The sequence below is a fragment of the Zalophus californianus genome, chromosome 4 (genome assembly GCF_009762305.2).
Source record: "Zalophus californianus isolate mZalCal1 chromosome 4, mZalCal1.pri.v2, whole genome shotgun sequence".
Lineage (NCBI taxonomy): Eukaryota > Metazoa > Chordata > Mammalia > Carnivora > Otariidae > Zalophus > Zalophus californianus.
The window spans coordinates 105421171-105448055 of record NC_045598.1 but is presented as its reverse complement, the minus strand read 5'-3'; the positions used below and the strand labels follow the sequence as shown (position 1 = coordinate 105448055).

At 50.8% G+C, this 26885-nt stretch overlaps 1 protein-coding gene across 7 annotated transcripts; it reads left to right on the top strand.

Moving 5' to 3' along the window:
- Positions 1-1043: 1043 nt before the first annotated feature.
- PI4KB (phosphatidylinositol 4-kinase beta) lies at positions 1044-26837 on the top strand. Of its 7 annotated transcripts, none has more exons than XM_027603299.2 (13): positions 1044-1432; positions 4827-5530; positions 8579-9515; positions 14173-14217; positions 16616-16843; positions 17926-18153; positions 19698-19807; positions 20332-20436; positions 20660-20783; positions 21543-21808; positions 24325-24457; positions 24704-24824; positions 25963-26837. In XM_027603299.2, exons 3-13 carry the CDS (start codon positions 8607-8609, stop codon positions 26142-26144), a joined length of 2451 nt encoding a protein of 816 aa, XP_027459100.1. In that variant the 5' UTR covers positions 1044-1432; positions 4827-5530; positions 8579-8606; the 3' UTR covers positions 26145-26837. The 7 variants fall into 7 exon arrangements, with proteins under 7 accessions (XP_027459100.1, XP_027459110.1, XP_027459093.1 ...); XM_027603309.2 differs by lacking the exon at positions 4827-5530 and adding an exon at positions 3476-3654; XM_027603292.2 differs by lacking the exon at positions 4827-5530.
- Positions 26838-26885: the final 48 nt, after the last annotated feature.

Genomic DNA, 26885 nt, shown 5'->3' with positions numbered 1-26885 from the left:
TACTCTCTTTTAATCCTCACAAAACCCTGTAAAGTGTTGATATTCCTGGATCCACTTTGCAGACATAGAAACTGAGGTTCAAAGAGGTTACTCCAGTCCTCCCAAATCAAACAGACTTTAAGTGGCAGGGAAGGTGGCATACAAGATCTGGGCTAGCCTCAGAAATCTAGCCTCAACCACAAATATTAAGTAAGGCCCCATGAGGGTTGGGACAGAGGTTCTGAGGGAGAGGGCTCCCAATCAGTAATACTGACAAATACACAAAAGCAAAACCAGAGGTCCAGTTGCAGGGCGTGTTTTTATTTGTTTAGTTGTATATGGTTTGGTTTGGTTTGGTTTGGAAGACGGGGTTATGATCACTCACCTCTCCCGACCTGGCCCTGTCCAGCCCCTCCCTGGAGGGATCGACGTCCGGAGGCTGGAGGCCAAAGGCTATCCAGGCAGGTGGTGACCTCGGAGGCAGAACCACGGCCTCGAGTCGCGCCGCTAACGGCGCAAGATTGACGCGGTTGGACCGCGCCATTCCCGAAGCGATAAGGGGCATAATCTTGGCAGCGTCCTTAAAGATGAATAGGAAAAGGGTGGTGAGGGTGACTATCTTCCCCGCCCGCCCTTTCTCTTTCTCCACTCCCCGCCGGGCCCCCCGCGTCCATTCCACGGCCTAATTTACTAAGAGAGTCTTGTGGAATAGGGGAGGGGGGAAAGACACTGATAGCAATTACGGTAACTCGGTTGCTAACACAAACGGGCTCATTTACATGTAATTTGCATGTTCAGGTACTTATGGAAGTACCCAATGTGTATGTACTTCCTTTCTTTAACAGGGCACCCGCACCCGCCTGCCGGCCTGCCTCTCTCTGCTCTAGGTCAGGAGCCCCTGTCCCTTATCCAGTAAATTTTACTACCTTCTCGGTTCCCTAGCCTCGCAAAAGCTACCTCTTAGCCTCCGGAAGATTGGCCCCTCCTCCCACCCGTAGGCTCCTCCCTTCGTCCTCTCCTCCCTCCCCAGCTTCCAAATGCGTCTTCCCCGCCCCCTTTTCTATTTCTGAACAGGCATGTTCCAGGCAGCTCAACTCCTTAGATTGCTATGGGATTGGCAGGGTCCTGAGCGTCGGAGAAGCAGGAAGGCATATCCCAAGAATTGAGCCCTACTGGGATTTTTTATTTTCGTCTTGCTTTTGCGGAGGGAAGGCGAGGAGGCTGTGCGGCCCGGTCGAACTTGAGGCAGTGTGAAAGCCCCCTCAGGCGGCGCCGAGGGCAGCCCCTAAGCCGGGGCCTGGCTCAGCCGCCGGGGCCTGGCTCAGCCGCCGCGGCCGCTGTCAGGGAAGCGCAGGCGGCCAATGGAACCCGGCAGCGGCCGCTGCTGCTGAGGCGGCGGTGTCGGCAGCCCGACCCCGACCGCCCCCACCCCCTCCGCGGGGGTCCCCAGGAGGTAAGCGATTCCTACCCCGGGAGTCCCCCTGGCCCTGTGCGTGGGGGGTCCCTCTCCCACGCTGTCCCGCACAGCCTCCCCCCGCCCCCACACCTGGGTTTGACTACAACACTGCCCTCCGGGTGGCAGCTGCACCCCGGGTGCCTTCACCCGTTCCCCTCAAGTCTGGGGTCCTTCTCTGCTTTTTTGGCTTCCTATTCTGTTTAGCTCCTCCCTCCGCCCGGGGATTCCCCCCCCGCCACTTCACCCCCCCCTTATCCCTGTTGCCTCCGTCCCGAATTATTTTCTCCTAAGTCACGAACCCTTTCCACATCAGGGTACCTCTTGTAATGTCCATTCTTGTTTGCGCTTCCTCGTCAGCTGTGTTCCGCCCCAAACCTTTCCCACAGCCTCCGCCTTCATCCCTTTTCCTATTTTTGCCCCTTTCCTCCGATGTCTCCGTGCAACCCCAGCACTGGCTTCCCATTTCCCTGAGCTCTCTCTTCCCTGTGGCCCTCTATTCCTCTGTTTCTGATTCCATTACCTCACCGCCACCCACCCAGCTCCTGGCTTCCAAGAATTGCCTATTCCCCTCCCCTTAAGAAATCTCAGGCCCTCATCGTCATTCCCAAAGTACCATTTGCATTGTACTTTGGCCTTAATCCTTACCTTTCTCTAGAGAGCTTTAGGATCCCTGTAACTTTCTTTAGCTTCCCTTCCCCCCTCTCAATACCCCAACCTCTGGAGGTTTGTTCCTATAGAAAAGATCTGACAGTGCCCCTTCCCATTCAGGATTTCCATCTCTGACACCTTCTCTCTCGAGTTTCAAGGATTTTGCTGATCCCTGTGACCCTTGGTTCTGTTTTCCCTGTGGTCTGTGTTCTGTCACATTCTTTATCTCTACCTACCACTTATTTCAGGATCAGCTCAATCTTGAACTAAGAAGAAAATGTGTTGGTGGGGGGAGCCTCAGCTGTCTCACTCAGGCTTTTCTGGACAGAAGGGTGTTTCTGAAGGATGGAGTAAGTTTTGAAGAAGTTCCTATCAGATTATACTTTGTTGACTACCCAGGATCAGCCACTAGGAGGGATGAACAAGCCTGCATGGAAACTGTGTGAGATTGTGAGAAATTTTGTTTTGGATTACTTAATTTTAGGCTTGTCCTTAAGGGATCACTGATTAGAGTGTCTTCCAGATCCAGAAGGAGTCAATTTATTGTCTGTGGCTTACTGGAATAGTTTTGGTTGATTCCATAGGGCTTAGGCCCAGGGTGGGGTTGGGGGTAACTGAAAAAAGGAACATGAGACATTAGAAAGAGCTTGGACATTCAGAATCAGGACTTCTGGGTTTGGTATGTGACTTCCTCACTTGACCTCTAGAGTGACCTTTTTGGGAGAATGGCCCACTCTGTGGGCATCAGTGCAGTAATAGGCTACTTGTAACGTGGGCTGGGGGAAAAATTAGACTTGGTTTATTTGTTTACAAAACATTCTGGGTTTCACAGACAAAAGGCATTTCTTAGTAGTGGTTTAGCTGACCTGAGAGTTTTCCTTCATTGTGATCTCTCTATTGGGTCTTTCTAGTCGACAGCTGTGGCAATAAGTCCATTTGAAAGACAAGCTCCAGGCCTGCTTCCTTTGTCTGCCTTGCCTTTTTTCTCCACTACATGAAGTTGCTGACCACCTGTGCTGTTCCTCTTGGACTTGATCCATAACTCCAGATTCTGTAGATGGAAAAGTATGTTTGTGGGAAAGCCCTTTGAGGAAGATGGCTGGGAAAGAGAACTTGGAGTGAAGTGGGACTTGGGAAACTAGTTGCTCCCTTGTATGCCATGTCTCTCTTGGCCTGTGATAGTGAAGAGGGCATGTGAAGTTGCATTTTTCTTCCAATTCTAAGTCTTTTTGAAAGTAATCATGCTTCCTCTTCCCACTTCTCCCTTGTCTCCCTCTTCATTGTTAGCCAGAGTGCAGTCTCCTCATCCTCCTTTTTAGGAGTAGTTTCACTCCTTGGAAACACCCCCAAAGAGAAATCATATTTCCCCTAGTTTCCCTGCTTCATTCTCAGAGCTGGGTCCACGCTGCATGAGAACGTGTTTGCTGAACGCCATCCAAAACAGCAAATTGAGATTCTTTGATTTGGGGAAGAAGTTTGGGAGGAACCTTTCAGTAATTGGCATGAGACAAGAGAGGGCCTAGTCCAAGCGCATTTGGGGCTTGCAGCAGGGAGGAACAGTTCAGAGAGAGGTGAGTGCACAGGTTACTTTCTTTGCCATTTGTCTGTTTCAGCAGGGGCTTCCAGAGCTGGCTTAGGCTGTCTGACTGGAATCTGCTTATACCAGCTCCCATGGCCCTGCACAGAGACTTCTCAGCCTGATTCAATATTGACTTAGCTACCCTGAGACCACTGCCTTCCCTGCCTTTCTGCTGCTATCTCAAGAATGCCCTGTTCCCTGATGCCAATCCCCCACTGGGGCCTTGGGGGAAGTATTTATGTGATTCCTGCTAGGGCCTGAGCCTACTCACTGTTCGTCCCTGGGTTTCTATGAGAAAAAAAGGTAGCACTTAATCTCTACTTTGTCCATTGAGGTCAAGGGGGAAAGATGAGCTGAGGCCTTTTTAACGAAAGGTTTGAGTTAGATTTTAAAATATGAGGAGGAACTTCTCAATAGCAGAACAAGCAGCTGAGGGTTATGCAGAGTCTCTTTGGAAGAGCAGCTTCTTTTTAAAAATTATTATCAAAGGCGGGGTGCCTGGCTGGCTTAGTTGGTGGAGCACACAACTCTTGATCTCTGACTTGTAAGTTCAAGCCCACGTTGAGTGTAGAGATTACTTAAAAAAATAAAATCTTTAAAAGAAAATTATTAAAAGGCAAACATGCACTTGGTATTAATTCCAATGGTACTTAAGAGTTTATGATGAAGGGGCGCCTGGGTGGCTCAGTCGTTAAGCGTCTGCCTTTGGCTCAGGTCATGATCCCAGGGTCCTGGGATAGAGCCCCACATCGGGCTCCCTGCTCCGCGGGAAGCCTGCTTCTCCCTCTCCCCCTCCCCCTGCTTGTGTTCCCTCTCTCACTGTGTCTCTCTCTGTCACATAAATTAAAAAAAAAAAAGAGTTTATGATGAAATCAACAGTCCCTTTCCATTCTTCCCACTCCTCCTTTAGAGTTAACATCTTAATTATCTCAGTGTTTATTTCTGAAGGTTATCACCATAGCATTGGATAAAATGCTTGTGCCTCTATTTCTTGGTTTATTAATTGTTACAAAAGAGCATTGGACTTTAGAGGATTTACGCTTCTTGTTTATATAATTGTCACTTTTATTTATTAGAAGCCTCTGTAATTGTAAATAACATATGTGAACTTCCCTTTCTTTTCCATGAACTTGTAACAGTCTCTCTTAACTACCCACCTTGTAGGATGAAGATAGTGGCTTCACTACCCTTTTTTCCAACTCACATGATCCATCTCAAAGGGAGGAAAATTGAGCTTGCCTACCTGCTTGGAAAGATGATCTCTTAAGACAGTTCCGTGAAAATACAGGAACCTGTAAAACATGAGGATTTGTCTGAAGCAACCCATATTTTTCTAGTCCCCCAAGAAGGGAATGGTCATTAACTGAGTGAGGGGATTGATTTGGGGCTTTCTGCTGTCCTGTCCTAGCAGAGACCAACCCAGGAAATCCTTTAATGAAGATCAGTAGGGAGTTGGAGGCTTCTTTGCCTGGAATCTTTGGAGGTGATGAGAAGCGGGAAGCCAGGTTAAACATCCCCTCCCCATAAAGTTTTTGCAGACATTTACTTAAATACTAGGTCATAACAGAACACAAACATGTACACCCTCTCAGTGTGCTCTGTGGCCACTGCTGTGCTCAGCCCTGAACAACCCCCTGATGCTTAGATGAGGATTCCCTACATTTCCCAGACAATTAGCTGTGGAGCCCAATCAGTTAACACTCCACTCCTACCCAGTGCCTAGAAGCCAGCTGCTAGGCTGGGGTGGGGGAGACCTCTTCAGTTCCTTCATCATCTAATTGGAAGGCCAGTTTAGGCTCCCAGTGTGAAATGTGGAGCCTCAGTTGTTTGACCGTCCTTGAGAGCATAGGAGCCATTTGATATTAAAGGTTTGGATTTTCTTCTTTTTTCCTATTCTCTTACAAGGCGAAGGGTGATGAATACAGGACCTCTTCCTTTTTTCTTTCGCTTTCTAGTCCTTTCACTTTCTTTAGAATGGTTACTTACCAAAGTTATATTGTCTTTGCTTTTGAAAATGAATGAACTGATGTTGAAGACTGTATTAGGACTTAGGTTTTGGAGAATCCCTTTCCTATTTCTTACTGTCTAAATTGGCAACTCAATACCTCCTCCCCCCATGACTTGTTTCAGATGCAGGCAATCCTTGAGGCTCAGGGAGGCGAGGGAGGTCCAGCTCCAATTTGGTAGTTTCTAGTGGCAGAGCCACTAGAGAGGAGTCCAGTTTTCCTGCATCTCTTGACACCATCTGGTTCCCTGGGGAATAAAGACTGAGATGGGGCATCTGTTCAGTGGAAAAGTCCCCTGAGTACTGTGATGCGGGATTCCTGGCTGAGCCCTGGGATAAAAAAATAAATAATGGCATCCTTCCCTCCCCTCCTGGTGCCAGTAATAATCCCAACTGTGGTCAGCTGGGGCAGGCATCTGCTGAGTATCCTAGTGAGGTCTGAGGTGCTATATATGGGAGGATGTCTCAACTTCATGTCTCTTGGAAGTTTTGAAAAGTGGATTTTAGGAGCTTTTGATAACTTGGAAGTCTCTGGAGTAGAGGGAAGCGGAAAGATTTGCCAAGCATACAGAGATTGAGGAAAAAATAAAAGTTGGTTGTATTAAACAGTTGAGGCTATCATGTGAGTTTTTCAGCAGACCTAAAAGGTGGTGGTCTCAGTTGAATTAGAATGATCCTCTGGTGCAGAGTGCCCTGCAAAGGTGTGGCAAGGAATGATTAAAGCTTTCTTATTATTTCTGTGTAGCCTAAAGTTGCGAGTAGAGACAGATCCACGTAGGCAGCCATGCTGGTTCTACTACTCAGAGGGCTCGGCCTAATTTTAGGAGAGAGCATGATGAACGAGTTGCCAAACTTTTACTGATACCAAGCTCAAGCTGCATCAGAGAAATTAAATTCAGGGATGGGAACTTCTTGTTTGACAGGGTTGGGAGAAAGATAAACTAAAGTAGCCTTTTTTTGGTGATCTCTGAGAACAGAAGAGTTCCCCATCTGTCTTCCTGCAAGACTTAGTGGTGACTGCTGGGAGGGACGTTGCTAGGCTATACAGTATAGGGCAGAGCAGAGTGACTGACTCTTAACATTTCAGAGGTGCAAGAAGAGGCACTGGAAGGGTGGCGGTGGAAAATGGGGCTTCCCAGAGCGATTAGAGAATTTGTATCGCAAGCCTCCTTTCACCTACCCAAAGTGGTATGGTGCTATGCACCCAGATTCACTAGCATCAAAGGCGGTGTCACTAATGGTTGCAAACTACCTGTGTTTCCGCTCTACAGTAGATCCTGCCTTCCTCTTGCTCACGCTCTTGAGTGTATCTTAGGCTCACTTTTACTTGTGTTTTTGTGAAGAGGCCTCTGAGCCCGTTGTTGACTACAGTCGGACTTTGGAGTTGGGTAGATCTGACATTCACAGTGTGCCTCTCCCAGTCCTTGCTTTGAAATTTCCTTCCATTCTACGCTATTCTGATCCACATTTGGTGGGGCTCAGAAGAATCGTCCTAGGAGAGCAGTGGCTTTTGTCAGCAATGTTCTCTCACTCCAGAGAGGGACTCTTGGTGTTGTGATTCCTGTTCCTCCCTGTTCTTTGGATGTTATAGACCCATGAGCTCTAGCTAAATTCTTTTTGCCTTCTCCCAGCCTTTCCAGTTCGTGGGCTGTGTGTATGATAATGGAGAAGGTAGTGTTGGGGTAGGAGAGGTCTGTCATAAATGTTTTGGGAGATTCTTAGACAACAAATGTAACGCTAATTCACTTTCCTTATAAACAGTATGTGTGTGCGCACACACTTGTACGCATATACACTGTTTACTAACTTGTTAGGTGATTAGGATTCACCTGATATTTATTGAGTACTACTGTGTGCCAAGGACTGTGCTAGATCCTTCTACACTCATGATGTTTTCCCACACAACAACAATGAGAAGTAGATATGTTTTTCCAATTTTGCAGTTGAGGAAACTGAAACTCAGAAAATATATGGTTTGTATAAGTTTACACATCTCATAATGGCAGAGCCAGGATCTTGAATCCCAGCCCATTTGACTCCAAGTTCAGCAGTCTTTCCACTGTACTTGACTGCTACAGCACTAGAGAAAGAAGGAATGACGTCATGAAGTCAGACAAGCAGAGAAATGGCACACTTCAGCAGGGTTGTTGATGGTTGTTTTAGAGCTGTTTTCTCAGTGAAGCCTGGATGGTATTTGCTGGCCCTTACTCCTTGGGAACTTTGAGTCTGAAGGGAAGGTGACTAGAGAAACATATCAGGACTTGGATACTGGCAGGTGTCAGGCTGGTTCAGTCGGAAGAGCGTGGGACTCTTGATCTCAGGGTCTTGAGTTCGATCAAGCCCCACGTTGGGTGTAGAGATTACTTAAATAAAAATGAAACTTAAAAAAAATAAGCTTTGATACTAAATGGAGGTGAGATGCTTAGGACCTGTGTCTGGAATGTTATATGAGTAAGGGAATACAATTTAAAGAGGAAAAGAGAAAGGATATTGGCAGGCGAGGCTTGTCAAGGGAGATACGAGAAGAATACAAGATAGAAAAGCATTTGAAGAGTTAGGGACAAGGGAATAAGACCAGAATTGCTTCCCAGTCTACCTGAAGATTTGTAAACCTATGTAAACAAAACGTATAAAGCAGCATTTTGCAAATGCAAGGTAGGAACAGAGGCTAAGCTGATAGCTAAGTGCAGAAGAAGGAAGAGTAATGTGGCGATCGGTAGTGGAGGTAGTCAGGGAAGGCTTCGTGGGGGATGACTTCTCATCTGATTTTGAAGGAGTCCAGGAAGACAAAAGAGAGGAGGGGCCTGGGACGGTTTCATGGTGGACGAAAGGAAGACCTGAGGATGGCACCACTAACCAGTGTGTGTATGTGTCTCCCTTTCTGTTCCTTTCTCTTTCCTTCCTCCTGTAGCTTGGAAGCTCGAAGTCTGGCTGTGGCCATGGGAGACATGGTGGTGGAACCTGCCCCCCTGAAGCCAACTTCTGAGCCCACTCCTGGCCCGCCAGGGAATAATGGGGGTTCCTTGCTAGGCGTCATCACAGAGGGGGTCGGGGAACTATCAGTGATTGACCGTGAGGTGGCCCAAAAGGCCTGCCAGGAGGTGCTGGAGCAAGTCAAGCTTTTGCATGGAGGTGTGGCTGTATCTAACACAGACACCCCTCTGGAGCTGGTCAATGGGGATGTTTTGGACAGTGCGATCCGTTGCCTGGACGATCCACCTGCCCAGATAAGGGAGGAGGAAGATGAAATGGGGGCCACTGTGGCCTCGGGCACGGCCAAGGGAGCAAGGAGACGGCGGCAGAACAACTCGGCCAAACAGTCCTGGCTGCTGAGGCTTTTTGAGTCAAAACTATTTGACATCTCCATGGCCATTTCATACCTATACAACTCCAAGGAGCCTGGAGTACAAGCCTACATCGGCAACCGGCTCTTCTGCTTTCGCAACGAGGATGTGGATTTCTATCTGCCCCAGTTGCTTAACATGTACATCCACATGGATGAGGACGTGGGTGATGCCATCAAGCCCTACATAGTCCATCGCTGCCGCCAGAGCATTAACTTTTCCCTCCAGTGCGCCCTGTTGCTTGGGGCCTACTCTTCAGACATGCACATTTCCACTCAGCGACACTCCCGTGGGACCAAGCTCCGGAAGCTGATCCTCTCAGATGAGCTAAAGCCAGCTCACCGGAAGAGGGAGCTGCCTTCCTTGAGCCCAGCTCCTGACATGGGGCTGTCTCCCTCTAAGAGGACTCACCAGCGCTCTAAGTCCGATGCCACCGCCAGCATAAGTCTCAGCAGCAACCTGAAACGAACGGCCAGCAACCCTAAAGTGGAAAATGAGGATGAGGTAAAATGCCTGGGAGGGGCAGTGGGGGCAAGACGGCATGGAGACAGGATGTCTGATATATAGTTCCGCTGTCCTTTTCTCTCCTTTCCTCTGTTTCATTTCACTGATAAAAGCATGGGATGTCAGAGTGGAAAAAGACCTTAGAATTCATGTATTCCAACTGTCTCATTTTACAAAGGAAGAACTCAGAGACCTAGAGAGAGAGAAGTGACTTGCCTCGGGTCATGTAGCTAATAGCAAGGCTGACACTCCTGACTCTGTCCAGTTGTTTTTACTCAACTTCACTGCCATTCCATTAACTACTTACTTACTGAGAACTGTGGCAGAGACCCTCCCCACCCTGACTTGAGACCTGGGATATCTACCAGAACCTCTCAGAGTAGCAGCCATCAGGGAGGAAAAGGGATGGTGTGTGTGCTGGGGGGAGGGGTATTAAATAGAGCCTTAACTTCATTCTCCTGGTCACTCCTCCTCATAATCCCTCTGCCCCACTCTCCAAAGATCCTCCTTTTTGTTGACTTAAGAGTAAGGTTCATTCCCTATCACTGAGGTATCTGCAGAATGCCCTTGTGCCTGCCTTTCCTCAGGGGAAGGGATGTCTTAGCATTTTGGAGAAGCACAAAGGGAAGAGGGAAGTGGTCTTGCTGTAGAATAAATCTTGGGCATGCCCAGAGTCTAGTCAGAGACTTGAAGGCTGGAAAGAAGAGAAGGCTGCAGGAGCAGTTGGGGGTGTCCAGAGAGGGAGGAGATAAGCACATCAGTAGGTTATGCCCACCTTCCATCCCATGTCTGGACAGATAGCTTGGGAAGTTGCCACTGGACAACTAAGTGTCAGTGACCTGGTCCCAGCCAGACAGTGATGCCCCAGTCCCCCCCTGTGACTCACCACTGGCCCAGCTCTCATCCTGGCTGCCAGCCCAGCCTAGGAAAGAAGGGAGAAAAGAGCAAGGAATTTGCACTTGTTGGAAAATGCATATAGCCATGGTGCTGGCATCTGCCCCTGTGGGGCACATAACTCACCCACGGTTTTGATACAGTGGGACTTCTTTTCAGCTTCTTTCAATCAGAGTGACTAGGGAAGGGAAAAGGCAGGACGGAGGGAGACTACAGAGCCTGCTTTCTGGAAATTTGGGGTTTTGTTATGATAAGAGTGAAGCTAAAAGAGCCAACATTTGTTGGGCACTTATTAGATGCCAAGCATTGTGCCAAGTACTTTACATTTCATCCTCAACAGTCCTAAGAGACAGGGATTATTTTACCATTGAAGAGGCAAGCTTAGAGAGGTGAGGTGATTTTCCCAGGGTCCCTCAGCTAGGCCTCAGATCACAGCTGATGCTTTTAATCATTCAGCTGAGCCATCTTGCTTATTTCTCAGCATCTGCATTCCCAGGCCCTCAGCTGTCAGAGTCCACTTGGGGAAGAATGGCCTAGGCCCTAGCCATCTAGGTTTCCACGATTCCATGCACAGGCAGAAGAGCCCAATGGTTCTCAGAATCAAAATGCACCATTTTCTTTTCTGGTTGAGCTTGCAGGGAAGTTCAAAGTCATGAACAGAGGTCGTTGCAGAACAAGAAGAATCATCCACATCTGGTGGGACTAAGGCCCTGAAGGGTTTGGGAGCTCCTTCTCTTGGGGTCAAGCCTGTAGCAGTATGTGTGTGAGCAGCTGCAAATGCACCCCTTTGCACCTCCTGTCAGGCATGGCTTTTCTCTATATGCATTTGGTAGTTGTCATCTTAGGACCAGAAAAGCTGAGGCCTCAGGCCTACTCTGTCCTGGTCCTTGGTCCCTCTTCCTTGGATCTAGCTCCTTCCCAGGATGGGATTATGGGTGACTCTGAGACACAGGTATTCTGTGAGAGCTTAAATCCTCTGGAGTGGCTTCTCTGGCTGCCATTCTTCCCAACCTGGCTCCTTATCATGGGTTATTAGATCCAGGAAAGGAAGGAGATACCAGATCCCTAGGCATTCCTGGGTTATCTGATGCTGGCCAGGAGTGAGAGAATAAATAGGAATGTCTCTAGGGGTCTGAGCATTGGAGTCTTTGGCACAGAGGTCTGTCTAAACCCCTTTGGCAATTTGAGGATACGTCTGTCAAGGCTTTTGTTCCCCAAATACCAAGGGAATTGGTTTTCCTCCTTCTGCTCCTCCTCCTCCCCTGTTATACAACATTCATTCACTCAACAAATGAGCTTGTACCCCATGCACAGCCATTGCCAGAGGCAGTAAAAGATGAAGGATGGCAATTTGAGGATACGTCTGTCAAGGCTTTTGTTCCCCAAATACCAAGGGAATTGGTTTTCCTCCTTCTGCTCCTCCTCCTCCCCTGTTATACAACATTCATTCACTCAACAAATGAGCTTGTACCCCATGCACAGCCATTGCCAGAGGCAGTAAAAGATGAAGGATAAAGTGTGGCTCTTCCCTCCAGGAACTTGTACTGTGGAGACCCCATTATCTAAGAGTCCGCTTAGTATGTGACTCTCAATTTTGTATACTGAAAGTTTACCGAATTTATCAGTTCTAACAGTTTTTTGGTGGAGTTTGTAACTCTCTTGAGAAACTGTTTCCTGCATGTAAGGAGGAAGTCTAAAGCTTATTAAATAAAGCACATAATTATCTAAAGAGAAGCTCTGGAGGGTAAAGTGAGGCCACAGAGAAGAGGCCCCGGCGGCCCGTGCAATTCTCTTCCTGCCCATAGTCTCCCTGCACGGTCATTTTCTGCCCAGATCTCACACGGGGTTCTGTTTTCTCTTAATGATGGATCTTTCACACTCTCCACTATAAGCCAAGAACTCCAGCATGGATTTCTCCCAGCCCCCACCATTTCTGCCCCCGAAGCCTGCCGCTTCAAAGCAGTTTTTGTCAGCCTAATTGGAGGACTCTGCTCAGGTAGTCTTTCTTCCCATTAGTAACCAAATGGTAAACATTTTGGCCTAGAATGAGGGCCCAGGGAGCAGAGATGATTTAGGTACCACCCCCACCCCACACCCTGCCCCACATAATGACACTCGTAGTAGATCAGCTTTGTCTTTTAAGGACTATAACCTTTGTACAGAGAAATCTGCTGCATGTCACACTGGAAGCCCCAGTGGGCCTTCCAGCCTGATGTGGTGTGATGTCAGCTTCTTGGCCTCAGCTTTTCTCCTGGAGCTGACTCAGTATGAGTGACTCAAGCCTACAGAGTAGGAGAGAGGAACAGATCATGATATACCTCCCTTCCCCCAAGGCTACTAATGAGTCAGACGGGACCCATCTGTGGAAGAATCAGCTGGAGCATTGCTCACGGAGCAGTACCCTCCCTGCTGTTCCTTCCCCAACCAGCTCATGGACAGAGATTGAACCCCTAAGTCAGAATAGGCTCTGGCATCCTCACTGCCTCAGTTCTCCTGCCCACCTCTACCCAAAGCAGAGGAATTGTTGCCTTGGGAGAGTATTTGGCCTGCCTTCTCCCTCCCAAGTGCCCCTCTCCTCAGATTCTTCAAGGAATGACCTGACTATAGGACCTCCAGCTAGAAGAGAATGTAAACCATGGAATGGAATTAAGTAGGTGCTTGAAATGCTGATTGCAGAGTAGAAGCTCAGTGACTACTGTCCTCCTGCTCTGGGAGCTCCCAGGACTTTGTCTCTAAGTCCAGGCCCCTGCCCTCCTGCATGTTTGTGCATGCTTGTTGCCCCTTCTCCCTGCCCTGGGAGACCTTGGTGGACAGAACCCAGGATGGGCCCGTGCACAAGCTGCAGTAGAACCGCTGAAGGCGAGTTTGACCACCAGCCCTTTCCCCTGTTTTTGCTCACGGACACCAGTAAGACACAGGCATGGGGTGAGATTTAGATAAATCTCCTAGGCTGGGAGCTGGACAGCTTCTGCTCAGCTGCTCAGCTTTCACAGGTGGATGCAGCTAGGACCAGCTCCCCAGCTGAGGTCCAAAAATTGTAATTTACTGAGTGTGGCACGAAATAGCCTGATTGGAAGCCTGCGGAGGTTGAGTAGATAGGAGAGTCATCCATCCTTTAGGCCCAGCAGCATCTAGCCCAGAGGTGTCATGCTCATGGCTCTGGGGTGTCCCTCATCACATGGCTCAAGATTGGGACTGGCCATCCCAGGATGATAATGAGGCTGATTGGCAAGGAGATAGCCCTGGCACTGAAAGTTTAGCTCTTCTTCCTCCCTGACGTTAGCAAGAAGCTGGAGGAAAGCAGGCTTTCCAGTATGGGGGCCATGCAGCTTGTTAAATTCAGTTCCTTTGTGGTGGTTTCCACAGAGAGGGGTTTGGGTAGGAGCATGTGAGTGGCTGAAGAGAAAGCAGGCAGCTTGGCAGTGCAGTTACCGCCCTGAGGCGCCCAGCTGTAGGGTCTGCCCTAGAGGGAGAGCTCGGTGCAGGCAAGGAGAGAAGGGGACAAAGTGAAAATCCGAGGCCTTCTGTCTCTTCAGCCCTTCTTCTGACCTCACGGTCTGAGCCAGCTCTCCATTGTCTCCTACAGGGGTCAAGAATGTGGGCAAGTGGTGTTTCTGGGTTGACTTTCTCTCATTAAAGCAGCCAGGTAGAGATACATGAGAGAAGCAGTTATGATCCAAGTTGGAGCTAAATTCTTTGCCTTTGTCTCTCTCCCCTCCCTCCCTGCCCCTCCTCCTCCCCCTGCCCTCTGGCCCTTTCCCAGGAGCTCTCCTCCAGCACCGAGAGTATTGATAATTCATTCAGTTCCGTAAGTGGGGTCAGGCTGGGACTGGGTGGCAGGCTCCCCCCCTGTGGCCGCATTTCCTCTCCGTCCCCAGGTCTTCTGAGTCCCCAGGCCAAGGCTTGAGTTAAAAGGTGCCTTTTCTGCCTGGGAGATCAGCCCCTCCCTCCCAGGGCTCCCCAGCCTGGAAGAGTCCCCTGCCCTTTGTCACCAGTGCCCTGAGCCCAGGCTTAGTCGTGCTCGAGCCTTCTCCCAGACGCAGCTGGGAAGCACTGCGACTCAGCCCCCAGTTCCTGGGTCTCTAGAGCCAACAGCTGGGAGAGAGGTAGAATTTACTCCTGGATTGGAGCCAAGAACTTCTTGGCAGAAAGCCCCAGAATCCTATTTCTCCCACCCAGAACCCTTTCCACATGGCTTCTGCCATCAGACCATCAAATATTTATTTGGTTCTTCTAAATGCTAGGCCCTGTGGTGGGGGAGCAGACCCCAAACACAAACAGGATTTGGCCTGAAGGAAAGTTTTACCTCCCAAAAGCCGGTTTTCTTTTTTAGCTTCAACCATCTTTCTTCCAGGTCTGAGTTCTTCCCTTTCCCAGCTCACTGCCCAGGAGGTTCCTTAATCCGCATTCTCCTTTCTTGTTCCCTCTGGACTAACCCCTGACCCTCTGGTCCCACAGGGTCTCAGACCTTGTTGCTGGGCAGAGACGTGAGAGGAAATGCTGGACCCTCTGGGAGTTTGGATGATTTTTTTACTTTTTCTTTTTGATTTGTTTACCCAATCAGTTTTCTCCGTTCTGTGCTGATCCCCTTTCAATCATGATTCCTATCTCCTCGCATGTGGCAGAGCCTCTCTCGAGGCCTGGGGTCACATCTCCAACATGCTGAAGGAACGTAGGGGCCCCCGACCCAAATGCTGATTTGAGGATGGGAAGGAATTCTGCCTTTTCTAATCTGAGATGACCATGAATTGGTTGGGGTGGAGGGTCCTTGGAACAGTGACGGTTTGCCACCTGATTGGATGGATTAGGGGATCAGGATGAATGAAGGAGTGAGTTTCCAGATTTCCTCTTCCTTTCTTTTGCTTTCTCCATGAGGCCCCTGGGATATTTCCAGGGACCACAGAAGCCCAGTTCTGCTGTCTTCCTGTCTTGATCTCTTTTCAACCCGGTCTCCCAGAGCATCCCTGATTGATTCCGACATCCTGTTTCATTATCATATGGGACCCTGAGCCGGCCCCCAGTGGGGCAGAGGCTGAGAGATGAGCTATTCTTTTGAACACTGGCTCTTTGCACATGCAGAGATGGGCCTGGTACTACCCAGCTTTCAAAAGAAGCTCTTTTTTGCAGTGTGAGGGAGTGAGGGTAGAAATTCTCAGTTCTCAGGAAACTAAGCAGGACCCACAGAGAGGGAGAGAAAGGCCTGGTGAGTGAAATACTGTTTCTATAAGAAGAAGAAATATTGTTCTTATCTAGCTGAGGGGAGCTGGGATGGGGATGCTGGTGGCTACCTTGATAAAGTACTCCTAATGGTAGAAGGACTTAGGCTGGGAATAGAGCCCTTCTTTGTATCCATCTTTTCCCGCACCCTCACCTCACTGCTCAGATGGACCTTTCTGGGAATGATGAAGTGCCCAGCCTGAGGAGCCAGGCTCACAGCAGGAGTTAATATGGGGAGCCTGCCCCTGAGAGGTAGGGGAAGAGGACCTAAGGAGGAATCACTGAAAGAGACAGACCCTCAGGGCCCTTGTCAAGGGCAGAAAGGAGCTATTGCTTTCTCCACCCACTCCCCACACCTCCCTCCCTCCATCTGCTTTTTCTGTCCCTGTTGATTGTTCCCTCATTAATGCAAAGTCTGTTCATCCCCTTCACATCCCCTGCATGTGCACTAACCCCTTGTAAGAGATTGTGGGGTGGTCAGGGGGATGCTATGAAAGGTAACAAAAGTCATTTGAATGGAGTAAATCCTTGAAAGGAGACGTAGTGACTCAGAACGCCCCTCCCTAGCCTTGTGGGCCACTGGCAGAGCCCCTTAGCAGAGACTCAGCCCAAGGACCTAGAGATAAGTGAAGCGCGTCATGTATAAGCAGCTCTTCTCTCTGGATGTTGTCCCTCTACCGATCTCGAAGCCTTGGGACAGTTCGTAACAAACTCAGGTCCAAGAGAAGAGAGGTACCTCCCAGTGACACAGGTTCACACCCCCTTCACCCTCAAGAATCAGCCTGTGGAGGAGTGTGCTAGCTTTTCTACCTATTCCCAGCTGAAGCTGTCAGGGGTGGAGTGGTGGCACCTCCTGCCAGTGCTGAAAGGTAGCTCCTTCCCTAGAGTTCTCCAGACATTGGGATCCATGGCCAGGAGTGATTAAGTGGGTGGGCCACTTTTTTCTATGGTTTCTTTACCGTCTTTTACTTTGACCCAATCCCCTGTAGCCCGTCAGGCTGGCTCCTGAGCGAGAATTCATCAAGTCCCTGATGGCAATTGGCAAGCGTCTGGCCACACTCCCCACCAAGGAGCAAAAAACACAGCGGCTGATCTCAGAGCTCTCCCTGCTCAACCATAAGCTCCCTGCCCGAGTCTGGCTGCCCACTGCTGGCTTTGACCACCACGTGGTCCGCGTGCCCCACACCCAGGCTGTTGTCCTCAACTCCAAGGACAAGGTAGGTGGGCTCTGGCCCAAACCCTACCCCCTGTTTGACTCTTCTCCCATGATTGTCCAGGTTCCCGTGTATACACTCAGGGATGCCCCACCAATATCCTGGCCTCCACGGTTCATGTGCACTTGTCAATCTTGACCTTATCTCAGTGCTGTTGTGATTCTGAGGGCCCTCTTGTCCCCCTTCTTGGGCCTTGTTTTTTTGGACCAAAGAGGCCTAATCTTTTCAGCTTGCCTCTTCTTTCCCATGTCTCAGGAGAGAGTTGCTCTCCAGTGTCGTTCCAGCCCTTTGATAGCTCTTCCCTAGCCCTTCCATAACTCTTAGGCTTTCCATCTACAGTGACAGTGGGAGAAAGAAAGAAATCTTTTGTTTCTAAGACCTTTTCTGATCAGAGTGAGAAGGTAGAAGGAGAGAAGGATGCCGGACTCATGTTGGAGAGAATTAGCTGTCTGCTGATTGGAATGAGTCCTAATGGTTCAGATTCTTTTTCAGAAGAAGTATTGAGGTTTAGGACCCTGCTTGGAGCAGTGCCTGATTTTTCCCCAGTCTCTGTCTGTCTTTAGGACAAGCCCCCAGATAGGCTTCTAGGCTTCTCTGAAGGTGGTAATTGATAGTTTTGCCCAAGTGTATCATCTGTACATGTTGGAGCTCAGCTGAAACATTTTTTATTTTTAAGATTTTATTTATTTATTTGAGAGAGAGAGATTGAGAGAATGAGTGGGAAGAGGGGCAGAGGGAGAACAGACTTCCTGCAGAGCAGGGAGCCCAATGTGGGACTCGATCCCAGGACCCTGGGATCATGACCTGAGCCGAAGGCAGACGCTTAACGGACTGAGCCACCCAGGTGCCCATCAGCTGAAGCATTTTAAAGACCTGTGCAGTCTCTCACCCAAATTCTTGAAATGCATGTTCACAGGACAAGTTCCTGCTCTGAATATGGCATTCATAGTGTCAAAAGACTGGCAGGTGAGGGTTGGAGCTAGGAGTGGGCAGCTGGAAGGACTGTGTTAGCAGAGTTGAGATTTGGGGGACGGTGGTAGAGGGAAGTTGGAAATACTGTTCTCACACACACACCTCCCCTCCAGGCTCCCTACCTGATCTATGTGGAAGTCCTTGAATGTGAAAACTTTGACACCACCAACGTTCCCGCCCGGATACCCGAGAACCGAATTCGGAGCACACGGTCTGTGGAGAACCTGCCTGAATGCGGTATCACCCATGAGCAGCGGGCAGGCAGCTTCAGCACTGTGCCCAACTATGACAATGATGATGAGGCCTGGTCGGTGGATGACATAGGCGAGCTGCAGGTGGAGGTGAGGGAGCTCCCAGGAGGTGGTACTGGGGCCCAGCACCCATTCTCCAGGAGCTTTCATTGTATTTGAGACAAGGCCACACACCCTGAGGCAGGCTGAGGCAGGTGCCCATGGGGATGAGGGGGAAAGCCCTGAACACCGCTAGTCTGGACTATTCAGGTGGAGCTTGTTTTCCTGCAGAAGGAATTTAGGTTAAGTATCAGGATGAACTTCTAAGCCCAAGAGAGTGAGGGAAACTTAAAATATTTATGAACATCTGCTATATAAAGTTGTCTTAGAGAAGTAGAGAATAATAAGTCATACATTCATTCCTTCAAGAAGTATTTATGGAGAGCCTTGTTTGTGCCAGCCTAGAGTACTGTGGACTAGTGAACAAGATGGCCCCTGCCCGCAAGGAGTTTATGACCTAAAAAGAGAGGGAACAAAACCAGTCAGCAGGCAGCTATAGTATGGTGAGATCCAGGTTGTGCTGCAGGGAGCAGGGTGTTAGGCAGCCCCTGAGGGTGGGGGTAGGACTTACTCCAGACTGGGGCCTGGGCAACACCCCACATGATTTCCTGAGGAGGAACTATGTCAGCAGGGCCCTGAAGATGGGTCGCTGGACTCACTGGACAGACCATTCCCAGCAGAGGGAATAGCAAATGTGCAGACTGGAGGACGAGGCAGCTGGGCTCAGTTGAGGAACCGAAGGACGTTATGTGTGGCTGTGACATACTGTGTGGGTAGAAGTGGTGAAGAGGGAGGCTGGAGAGGTTGGCGTGAGCCACATTGTAGGAAGGATCCTATCAACTGTGGAAGGAAACTTGGACTCTGTCCTGGGCTTGTGAAGAGCGAGAGCCGCATTTTATGTAGGACTGTGACACAACCAGATGTCACTTTGTGAAGACAGACTGTCTGTCCTTGAGCTTACAGTCCAATTAGGAGATTGGACGCAGACACTTAAGGGGAAAAAACCTGTTTATAGGATATACAACAAGGCAGTGTGCAGTAAGTGCTGAGTGGAGTTGGGGTCTGGTGGAACATTTTGTATTTGAGAGAGATGGGGAGATTAGATGGAATGGCTTAGACTGAAGAAATGGGTCAGAGGGGCCTAGTTCTGGACCCTGCGGGAGAATGCAGCTGTCGCCGGGGAGAACTCCTAGTAAAGGGCGAAAGTCCAGCTTTCTCTGGCGGTCGTGGCAGTGGTGTGCAAACCTGAGCACACCGGGGGTCTTCTGGAGAACTTGTTAAAAATGCAGGCTTCCAGATCCCATTCCCAGTAATTCTACTTCAGACTGATGGCGGGATATGGCAGTCTGCATTTTAGCAGCGTACCAGGTGATTCTGATGAGGTAGTTCACACTTAGGGAAACACGGCCGTAAGGCCCGTGTGAGTGCCCAGGCGTTGTGGCATGGAAGCAGGGCAGGCTTTCTGGAACAGAGTCCAGAAGTGGGGGAGCGATCATGATGCAGAGGCGGCAAGCGTGTAGAGTGACTGGAGGAGCAGGTGACAGAAGTGAGGCCTGTGTTTGGCGCTTCTGACCTGTGGTCCCCTGCTCTCCCAGCTCCCTGAAGTGCACACCAACAGCTGTGACAACATCTCCCAGTTCTCTGTGGACAGCATCACCAGCCAGGAGAGCAAGGAGCCTGTGTTCATAGCAGCAGGGGACATCCGGTATGGCCAGACCACCCTGCCCCACATTCTTCCTCCCCCTCAGGCACTGTGCCTGTCTCTGTCCTTTCCTGTCTGTCAGCCTCTCTTTCCCTCTTCTCTCTCCTTACTCCGTCGTTGTCCTGAGGCCACCAAACTTGAGACAGTGAAGGTGCAGGTTGAGAAATTACTGGGCTACCACGGAAGGAAGTTACATTTAAGAGGACTCCAAAGGGAGCAGCATTTCTTGGAATGGGTCTGAGGACTACACGTGCCAAAATCAAGGGAGAGGGAGGAGAGCTTGCTGGAAATGCAGATGCTGGAGCCACACCTGATCTGAATCAGAGTCTCAGTCGAGAAATGGGGAGGGCCTGGTAACCTGCATTGCAACATGATTGCAGACCACCAGGTTAGCAAAACTCTCAGCCCAGGTTTCTATCTCTGTGTGCCCAGAATCAAGGAAAGAGTGCAGGAAATGCCGGCATAGACAGGGACATGAGGCTCTGGGGTAACTCCTCCAAGCAAATGATATAGTTTCTTCCTGCTAGACGGCGGCTCTCGGAGCAGCTGGCTCACACCCCCACAGCCTTCAGACGAGACCCGGAAGACCCTTCTGCAGTTGCTCTGAAAGAGCCCTGGCAGGAGAAAGTAAGGTGAGTCGGGTGGCTGTGGTCCCTGGGCCCCTCCCAAAGCTTGGAGGTGGCCTCAGGTACTCACCGTGGCATCTGTATTGTCCGCCAGTCTCTACCAAACTATCAGGCTCCCAGGCATCCGAGTCCTTGCCTTGTGGGGAGTTTGGTTTAGACTTCAGGCGGAAGCGATGTCTGTCCTCTCCTGTCGTCAACCCTTTGACACCTTTTGCTTCTTTCTTCACAGGCGAATCAGAGAGGGCTCCCCCTATGGCCACCTCCCCAATTGGCGCCTTCTGTCGGTCATTGTCAAGTGTGGGGATGATCTTCGGCAGGAGCTCCTGGCCTTCCAGGTGTTAAAGCAACTGCAGGTAAGAGAGGGAGGGAGGAAGAAGGGGAACTCAGCCCAGCTGAGGTGAGCACGCAGGTCGTTACGCAGGTGGTTCCACAGGGAGCTCTGCTGGGGACCAGCTTCCTTCCTAGGTCTAAACTGGATGCAGCTCCCACGAAAGCTGGTGCTCCTTCTCCAAGTACAGCCACAGGAACAGCTCCACCGCGACCCCTCGTGGCCCGTTTGTGAACTGCACCTGCTGTGATCTCTGCACTTGGGAGGCTGGATTTGTCCTTTAGTCTCCTAACTGGTCTGTGGCAGCTGCTTTGCAGTGTGCCAGAGATGTCGATCCCCTGAACCTTTGGATTGGTCGCCTGCAAGCAACTTTACCTGTTAATCCTATTCTTTCTATAAATATTGTCATTTTCTTCAGAGGCTTTCCCTGGACCTAAAGCCTTTCCTGTCTTCTCCCTATTATTTGAATTTGGATTAGTGGCTCACATTCTGCGTGCCTGTGAGGTGTCAGTGTGGTTTCCCGTCCTCCCTGCCTTTTTGGGGTTTTCATCCTCTACGCTGCCTTTTCTCATATACTTCCCTGTATCTTGTGAGCCCTGGACTTCTTTCAGAACTCCCTGGTCCTCAGGGGGCATCAGTGGGTTTTACTCACTTGATGGCCTAGAAGCCAAGGCTACAAAGACGGGAACTGTCTGAGGCTGGGCTCTGGGGGCAGGGGGTGGATTTTAGCCTCCTCCCCTAGTTTGGGAAGATGATAGTCGCATGCCTCTGTGTCTCCCCACAGTCCATTTGGGAACAGGAGCGAGTGCCCCTGTGGATCAAGCCATACAAGATCCTTGTGATTTCTGCTGACAGCGGCATGATTGAACCGGTGGTCAACGCTGTGTCCATTCACCAGGTGAAGAAGCAGTCACAGCTCTCCCTGCTCGATTACTTCCTGCAGGAGCATGGCAGTTACACCACTGAGGCATTCCTCAGTGCGCAGCGCAATTTTGTACAAAGCTGTGCTGGCTATTGCTTGGTCTGCTACCTACTGCAAGTGAAGGACAGGTGGGTGAACTCCTTATCCTAACCTTGTCCCTTCATGAGAGTTCTCACTCTTCACCACCTGCCGTGGCCTAGATGTAACAGTGGAATGAACAGCACGTTTTAAGCAAAGACGTGTTCGTGTGCCATTAAGCAGGGAGGCAGACCGATTAGTGCTAGGGGTACAGGGGCAAAAAAGTGGAGGACTTCTGGGAGGAGCAAGGGTTTGAGCGAACAGGGTCTTCAGGGACAAAGACGGTGAGGACCGAGAAAGCTGTCAGGGGAGGACGCTCCAGGCGAGGAGACAGCGCAGTGTGCTGCCTGGCGGGGTGGTAGGCGGTGGCACCATAGGCAAGCTGAGGTCGGGTCAGAAGGGCTTTATTTTGCAGGCAGAGGTGTGACAAGATCCAGTCTGTGTTTAGTGACTGCCCCCAGGGCGCAGAGAGTGAGGGGAATGTACCTGGGTCTTCCATAAAGCAGGAGGTCCTGAGGCCTGGCCTGAGGCTAGCGGGGGCCACCGAGAGCAGGAGAAGATGGGTTCGAGGAATGTGCTGGACGTACAGTTGCAGCTCCCAGCGCTGAACACTCCTTCTTGTTCCAGCATGTGAATTTCACAACTTTTAAGTATCTTTTGTTTTGCTGAGAGCTGTCATTTCTTCCGATATCACATTGACCTTTGTGAGGTCCAGCTTCCCGTATAGGCGAGCATGTCGGACAGATAATTACACCGCCTTGCTTTCTAAGACGGTCTCCAGACGGTGACTGTCTGGGTCAGCACCCGGAATGCTCCCGTAAGTCGTGTCTCTCACCGGGCAGGGGGCAGCGCCCTGAAAAGGCTGAGATGCAGTGGTCTCTGCTCCTTGGGTGCCCGGTGACATGGCAGCACATGAAGATCTAACTCACAGGGCTGCTTATCAGAAATCTAATACCTATTAAGGCTTGCCGTTCTTATATGAAAACCCTGTCAGGCAGGCGTCTCCTTGTGAGGGAAAATAAGGGTCGGGGAGCTTTCAGGACCACTGCTTATTCTACCCTGCCAGCCCTGTAAGTGAGCCTGGCAGAGGCTCTGCGTGTGCAGGCTGCTGGGAAATGTAACTATTTGTAAGGAGTTTGGTTGCAAGCTTTAGACTGTCTCTGAAGAGGCAGGATTTTGAGCCCAGGGCCCAGGGAGCCTAGTGCTGAGCCCCAGATTGAGTAAGTGGGTGGCAGGGAGGCAGGGGCTAGTCAGGCCTCTGGGCTTTCCTGTAGAAAACTAGTATGTTTGGAAGACTTTAAAGAGGGGGAGGGGGCAGGCAGCTGATAAACCTTTTCTAATAACTCAAAAAACGAATGGATGTGGTGAAGCCAGGAATGGAATCAGCCGCTGGAAAGAAGGGGCAACAGTGAACGGGCCCCAAACTGGAATCAGGTGCACGATCTCCCTCACTGCTTCAGAATGAGCCCCCATTCTGTTGTTCCCCTGCAACAACCTTGCAGCTGGAGCTAACTCCAGCAGTTAGGAGATAAGCTGCCCTTCGGTAGCCTTGGGACCTTGTGCGCGAAAGTCATTTTTCCTCTCCGGGCCTCTGTTTCTTCACCTGTAAAATGAGAGGTTGAACGAGGACATCTAGAACCTTTCTTGCTCCCAAGATTGTGCCTGTGCTGGTAGAGTTGTAATGCTTTCCCCCAAGGGGAAAGGACTGAGGTGGGACTGGCTCTCCCTCCGTCCCCCTCTTTTGGCCAGTTTGACCAAACCTAGAGAAGGTGGCTTCAGACCCGGAGCTCTTAGCCTAACAAAGCCTCTATTGACACGGAGGGGGTCGGTTATGCTGAATGGGCCGGGCTCACATGCTTAGCATGTTAATTGTTCCTCCTTCTGCTGGCCATTCATGTGGGAATCACAAAGACCTGGGATTTATCTCCCTCTAACTCTTCTTCCTGCAGCTAGCCCCTAGTAATTGCTTCCTGAGATTTTTTTACGTAAGTATTCTTACCGAATGGTTAAAACCTACTCCTCCGCTCCCCACACAGTATTTAACATTTAAACTCCACTCAGCCTGCTCTCTTGTGGTGGGGCTCTGCTCTGCAGTGGGCTGACAGGAATTACCAACAAAACTCAGGTAAGTAGGTTCTGACTGGAGGCCTCCCACTGTGCCAAGGGCTTGGCCTCTAAGACAGTTGGCTGGAGCTACAGAGACCTTTCCTTGCTTCCAGCTTCTCTACTCAGTTGGGGTCAGTTTGGGTGCTAGAAGCATGATTTTTGGAAAATGGGGATATTCTAAACTGTTTTTAAGTTGTTAATAATAGCAATTTCAAAAAAAATAATCATGATGGCAATTTCAGACCCCAGAGCCTTTGACAGCAGTTTACTTTTCTGATTTCCCTTCTTTCCTCTGATTAGCTGTAGGTCATAAGAGGTTGGGCCCAGAGTTCTAGGCAGCAAGAAACTTGGCAGGAGGCTCCCCTAACCTGGTATCATATGGCCGGGGTGTAGCAGCTTGAGGCCCCCTGCCTCAGTCAGACTTAAAACTGCCTCTTTTTCTCCTCTGCCCCCTCCTCAGACACAATGGAAACATCCTTTTGGATGCAGAAGGCCACATCATCCACATCGACTTTGGCTTCATCCTGTCCAGCTCACCCCGAAACCTGGGCTTTGAGACGTCAGCCTTTAAGCTGACCACAGAGTTTGTGGACGTGAGTCAGGAAGGAGAGGTGCCTCACTGTGTTCTTTCTGTCATGGGAGAGGGAGCTGTGGGCTCCCCCCAAATTAGGGACCAACAGAACAGAAATGGCAGCGAGTCAGGGTGAGGCTAGATGTCCTGGGAGGCTTCCTGCCCGATAAGAGAGCGGGGAAGTCATGGAGTTTGTCCTGTTTGCCCCGATGGAGGAAGTCCTGGCTGGCTTGTGAGCCCCTGTGCACACACAAGTCTCCCTTCGCAGGTGATGGGGGGCCTAGATGGTGACATGTTCAACTATTACAAGATGTTGATGCTGCAGGGACTGATCGCTGCTCGGAAGCACATGGATAAAGTGGTGCAGATCGTGGAGATCATGCAGCAAGGTGGGCTGGGAAGAGGCCGTGTGTTTGGGGACAGAGCAGTGCCTGTAGGGTGCTTCAGGGGTCCACTTGATGTTGGGGCCCCAGGGCATAGAATTTCCAAAAAGTGGATTCTACCTCAAGACTGGGGGTGTGGTTTCCCAGAGGGTGCCGTTTGTCCTTTGGAACATTGCTCCTGACGGAGCTGGGTCCCAGGGATGGGAGGGGGTGGGGGGGTACAGACTGCAGAAACTACCCCTTAGGCATCCTCAGGGAGAGAAGAGCCCCATCTCCAGCCTCCTGGTCCCTCCCCGTCTCCCCATCCCTTGGCCCCCTGATTTTTTGTTTCCTTCCATCCCTCTGGCTCTGCTCTTTGCCAGCCCAGGTGTTTCTGGTCACCATTTTCCTCCCTGTTGGCCCTTGACCACGGACTGCCCTGTCCCCAGGCCCCTTCCCTGTCCCAACACTCACTCCTCCCCGTGAGCTGAAAGTATTTCCTCTCCGCTCTTCTTGATCTACTCCCCCTGAGCCATTCCCTCACTGCCTTGCCACCTAGAGTCTCTCCTCTGCCAGCTCTTCTGGGCGCTAGTCTCCATCCCCCTCCTCAGGGCTGCCGCAGTATGGGTACGTACGCCTGGGCTGAGCTGCCAGTCTCCTCCTCCTCCCCATCCCTGCCCCCGCCCCGCAGGTTGTCGCCGTTGCTCAGGAGCATCCCCGTCTGGCCCCGTGATGACGGTGGCCCAGGTCATCTGTGAGTGTCAGACGTAGCATAGGCAGAGGCCTGCAACCAGATAAGTGCCCAGCTCAGGGCCCATTCCCCAGACCCTCTTCCCAGCCTTCCCTCTGGGTCCTGAGACTCTGCTCCCTCCGCCTGTACTGGGGGCGATGTGGTGCCGGCCCTCTCCCCATCTGCCCTCACACCCTCATACCCTCATCTAGAGGGGCTTAAGAGTGTGGGATGAAGATGGGCTCAAGACAGGGTCCCCCCCAACGCTCCCATCTCTTCCCAGGGAGAACTGCATCCACAGTCAGGGAGCTCTCTGATATGGGAGGGAAGGGGCGCTTCAGCTACCCCTGGCTCTCTATTTCCTGCTGTGGCTGTTACCACTGCCCCTCCCCCCCCTTGCCATCCGTGACCCTGTGCCCTCACCGCTTTCCCCAGGTTCTCAGCTTCCTTGCTTCCATGGCTCCAGCACCATTCGCAACCTCAAAGAGCGGTTCCACATGAGCATGACTGAGGAGCAGCTCCAGCTGCTGGTGGAGCAGATGGTGGACGGCAGCATGCGGTCTATCACCACCAAACTCTATGACGGCTTCCAGTACCTCACCAATGGCATCATGTGACACCCTCCTTCTCAGGCCCCGGAGTGGTGGGGAATTCAAAGGACTCTCCCTGGGAGAGCCCTTGTCTGAGAAACCCCAAACCAGGAAATCCCACCCACGGGAAATGGAAGGCAAGAAATACAGAGGATCATGTGGTAACTGTAGAGCTTGCCGGGGGTGGGAGAGCCAGCTGTGGGGCCCAGACTTGCCAGATCTTCCCTGCCCCTAGCAGTGTCATTGTCACCATCTGACAGACTGCAGGACTCGCAGCCCTCCAGAGAACAGAGGTGAATAGACGTGAGGGGCACTGGGGCCTTTCTTCTCACCAGGGTCCAAGAGGTTCTTTCCACGGGCCATCCTTACTCTGTCCTGGGTCCTGAGGGGTGGTGGTGGTGGTGGGCGGGGCGGGGGGGGGGGAGTAGGTTCTCGGTACTTAGGACTTGATCCTGTGGTTGGCCTTTGGCCGTGCTGCTGCCCAACTCTGTCCCCTCCCAGCGACTGGCCCAGGCCAAGTTCCCCTTGCTGGGTGGACTCTGGCATAGGGTCCCCATCCCAGGGGTGGGGAGGGGAAGGGTCACGACCCCTCCAGTGGATGCGGGTATCAGCCTAGTCGCAGGGAATTCCTTGGCCTGATCCCTTACCCACACCCAGGGAAATAGCTCTCAACTTTTTATTTTTAATTTTTGTTTGAAATAAAGTCCTTAGTTAGCCATCTGTGTCATTTTTGGACTGTAATTTTTTTTCAGGGGTTGGGGGGGGTAG

What these genes read in the sequence shown, in the direction of transcription:
- PI4KB (XM_027603282.2), top strand. An exon ending in AAGTGGAAAATGAGGATGAG is followed by an intron (nt 9,516 to 14,172) that starts GTAAAATGCCTG and finishes GCCCTTTCCCAG; the next exon opens with GAGCTCTCCTCCAGCACCGA. An exon ending in CGTGGAGATCATGCAGCAAG is followed by an intron (nt 24,825 to 25,962) that starts GTGGGCTGGGAA and finishes CGCTTTCCCCAG; the next exon opens with GTTCTCAGCTTCCTTGCTTC.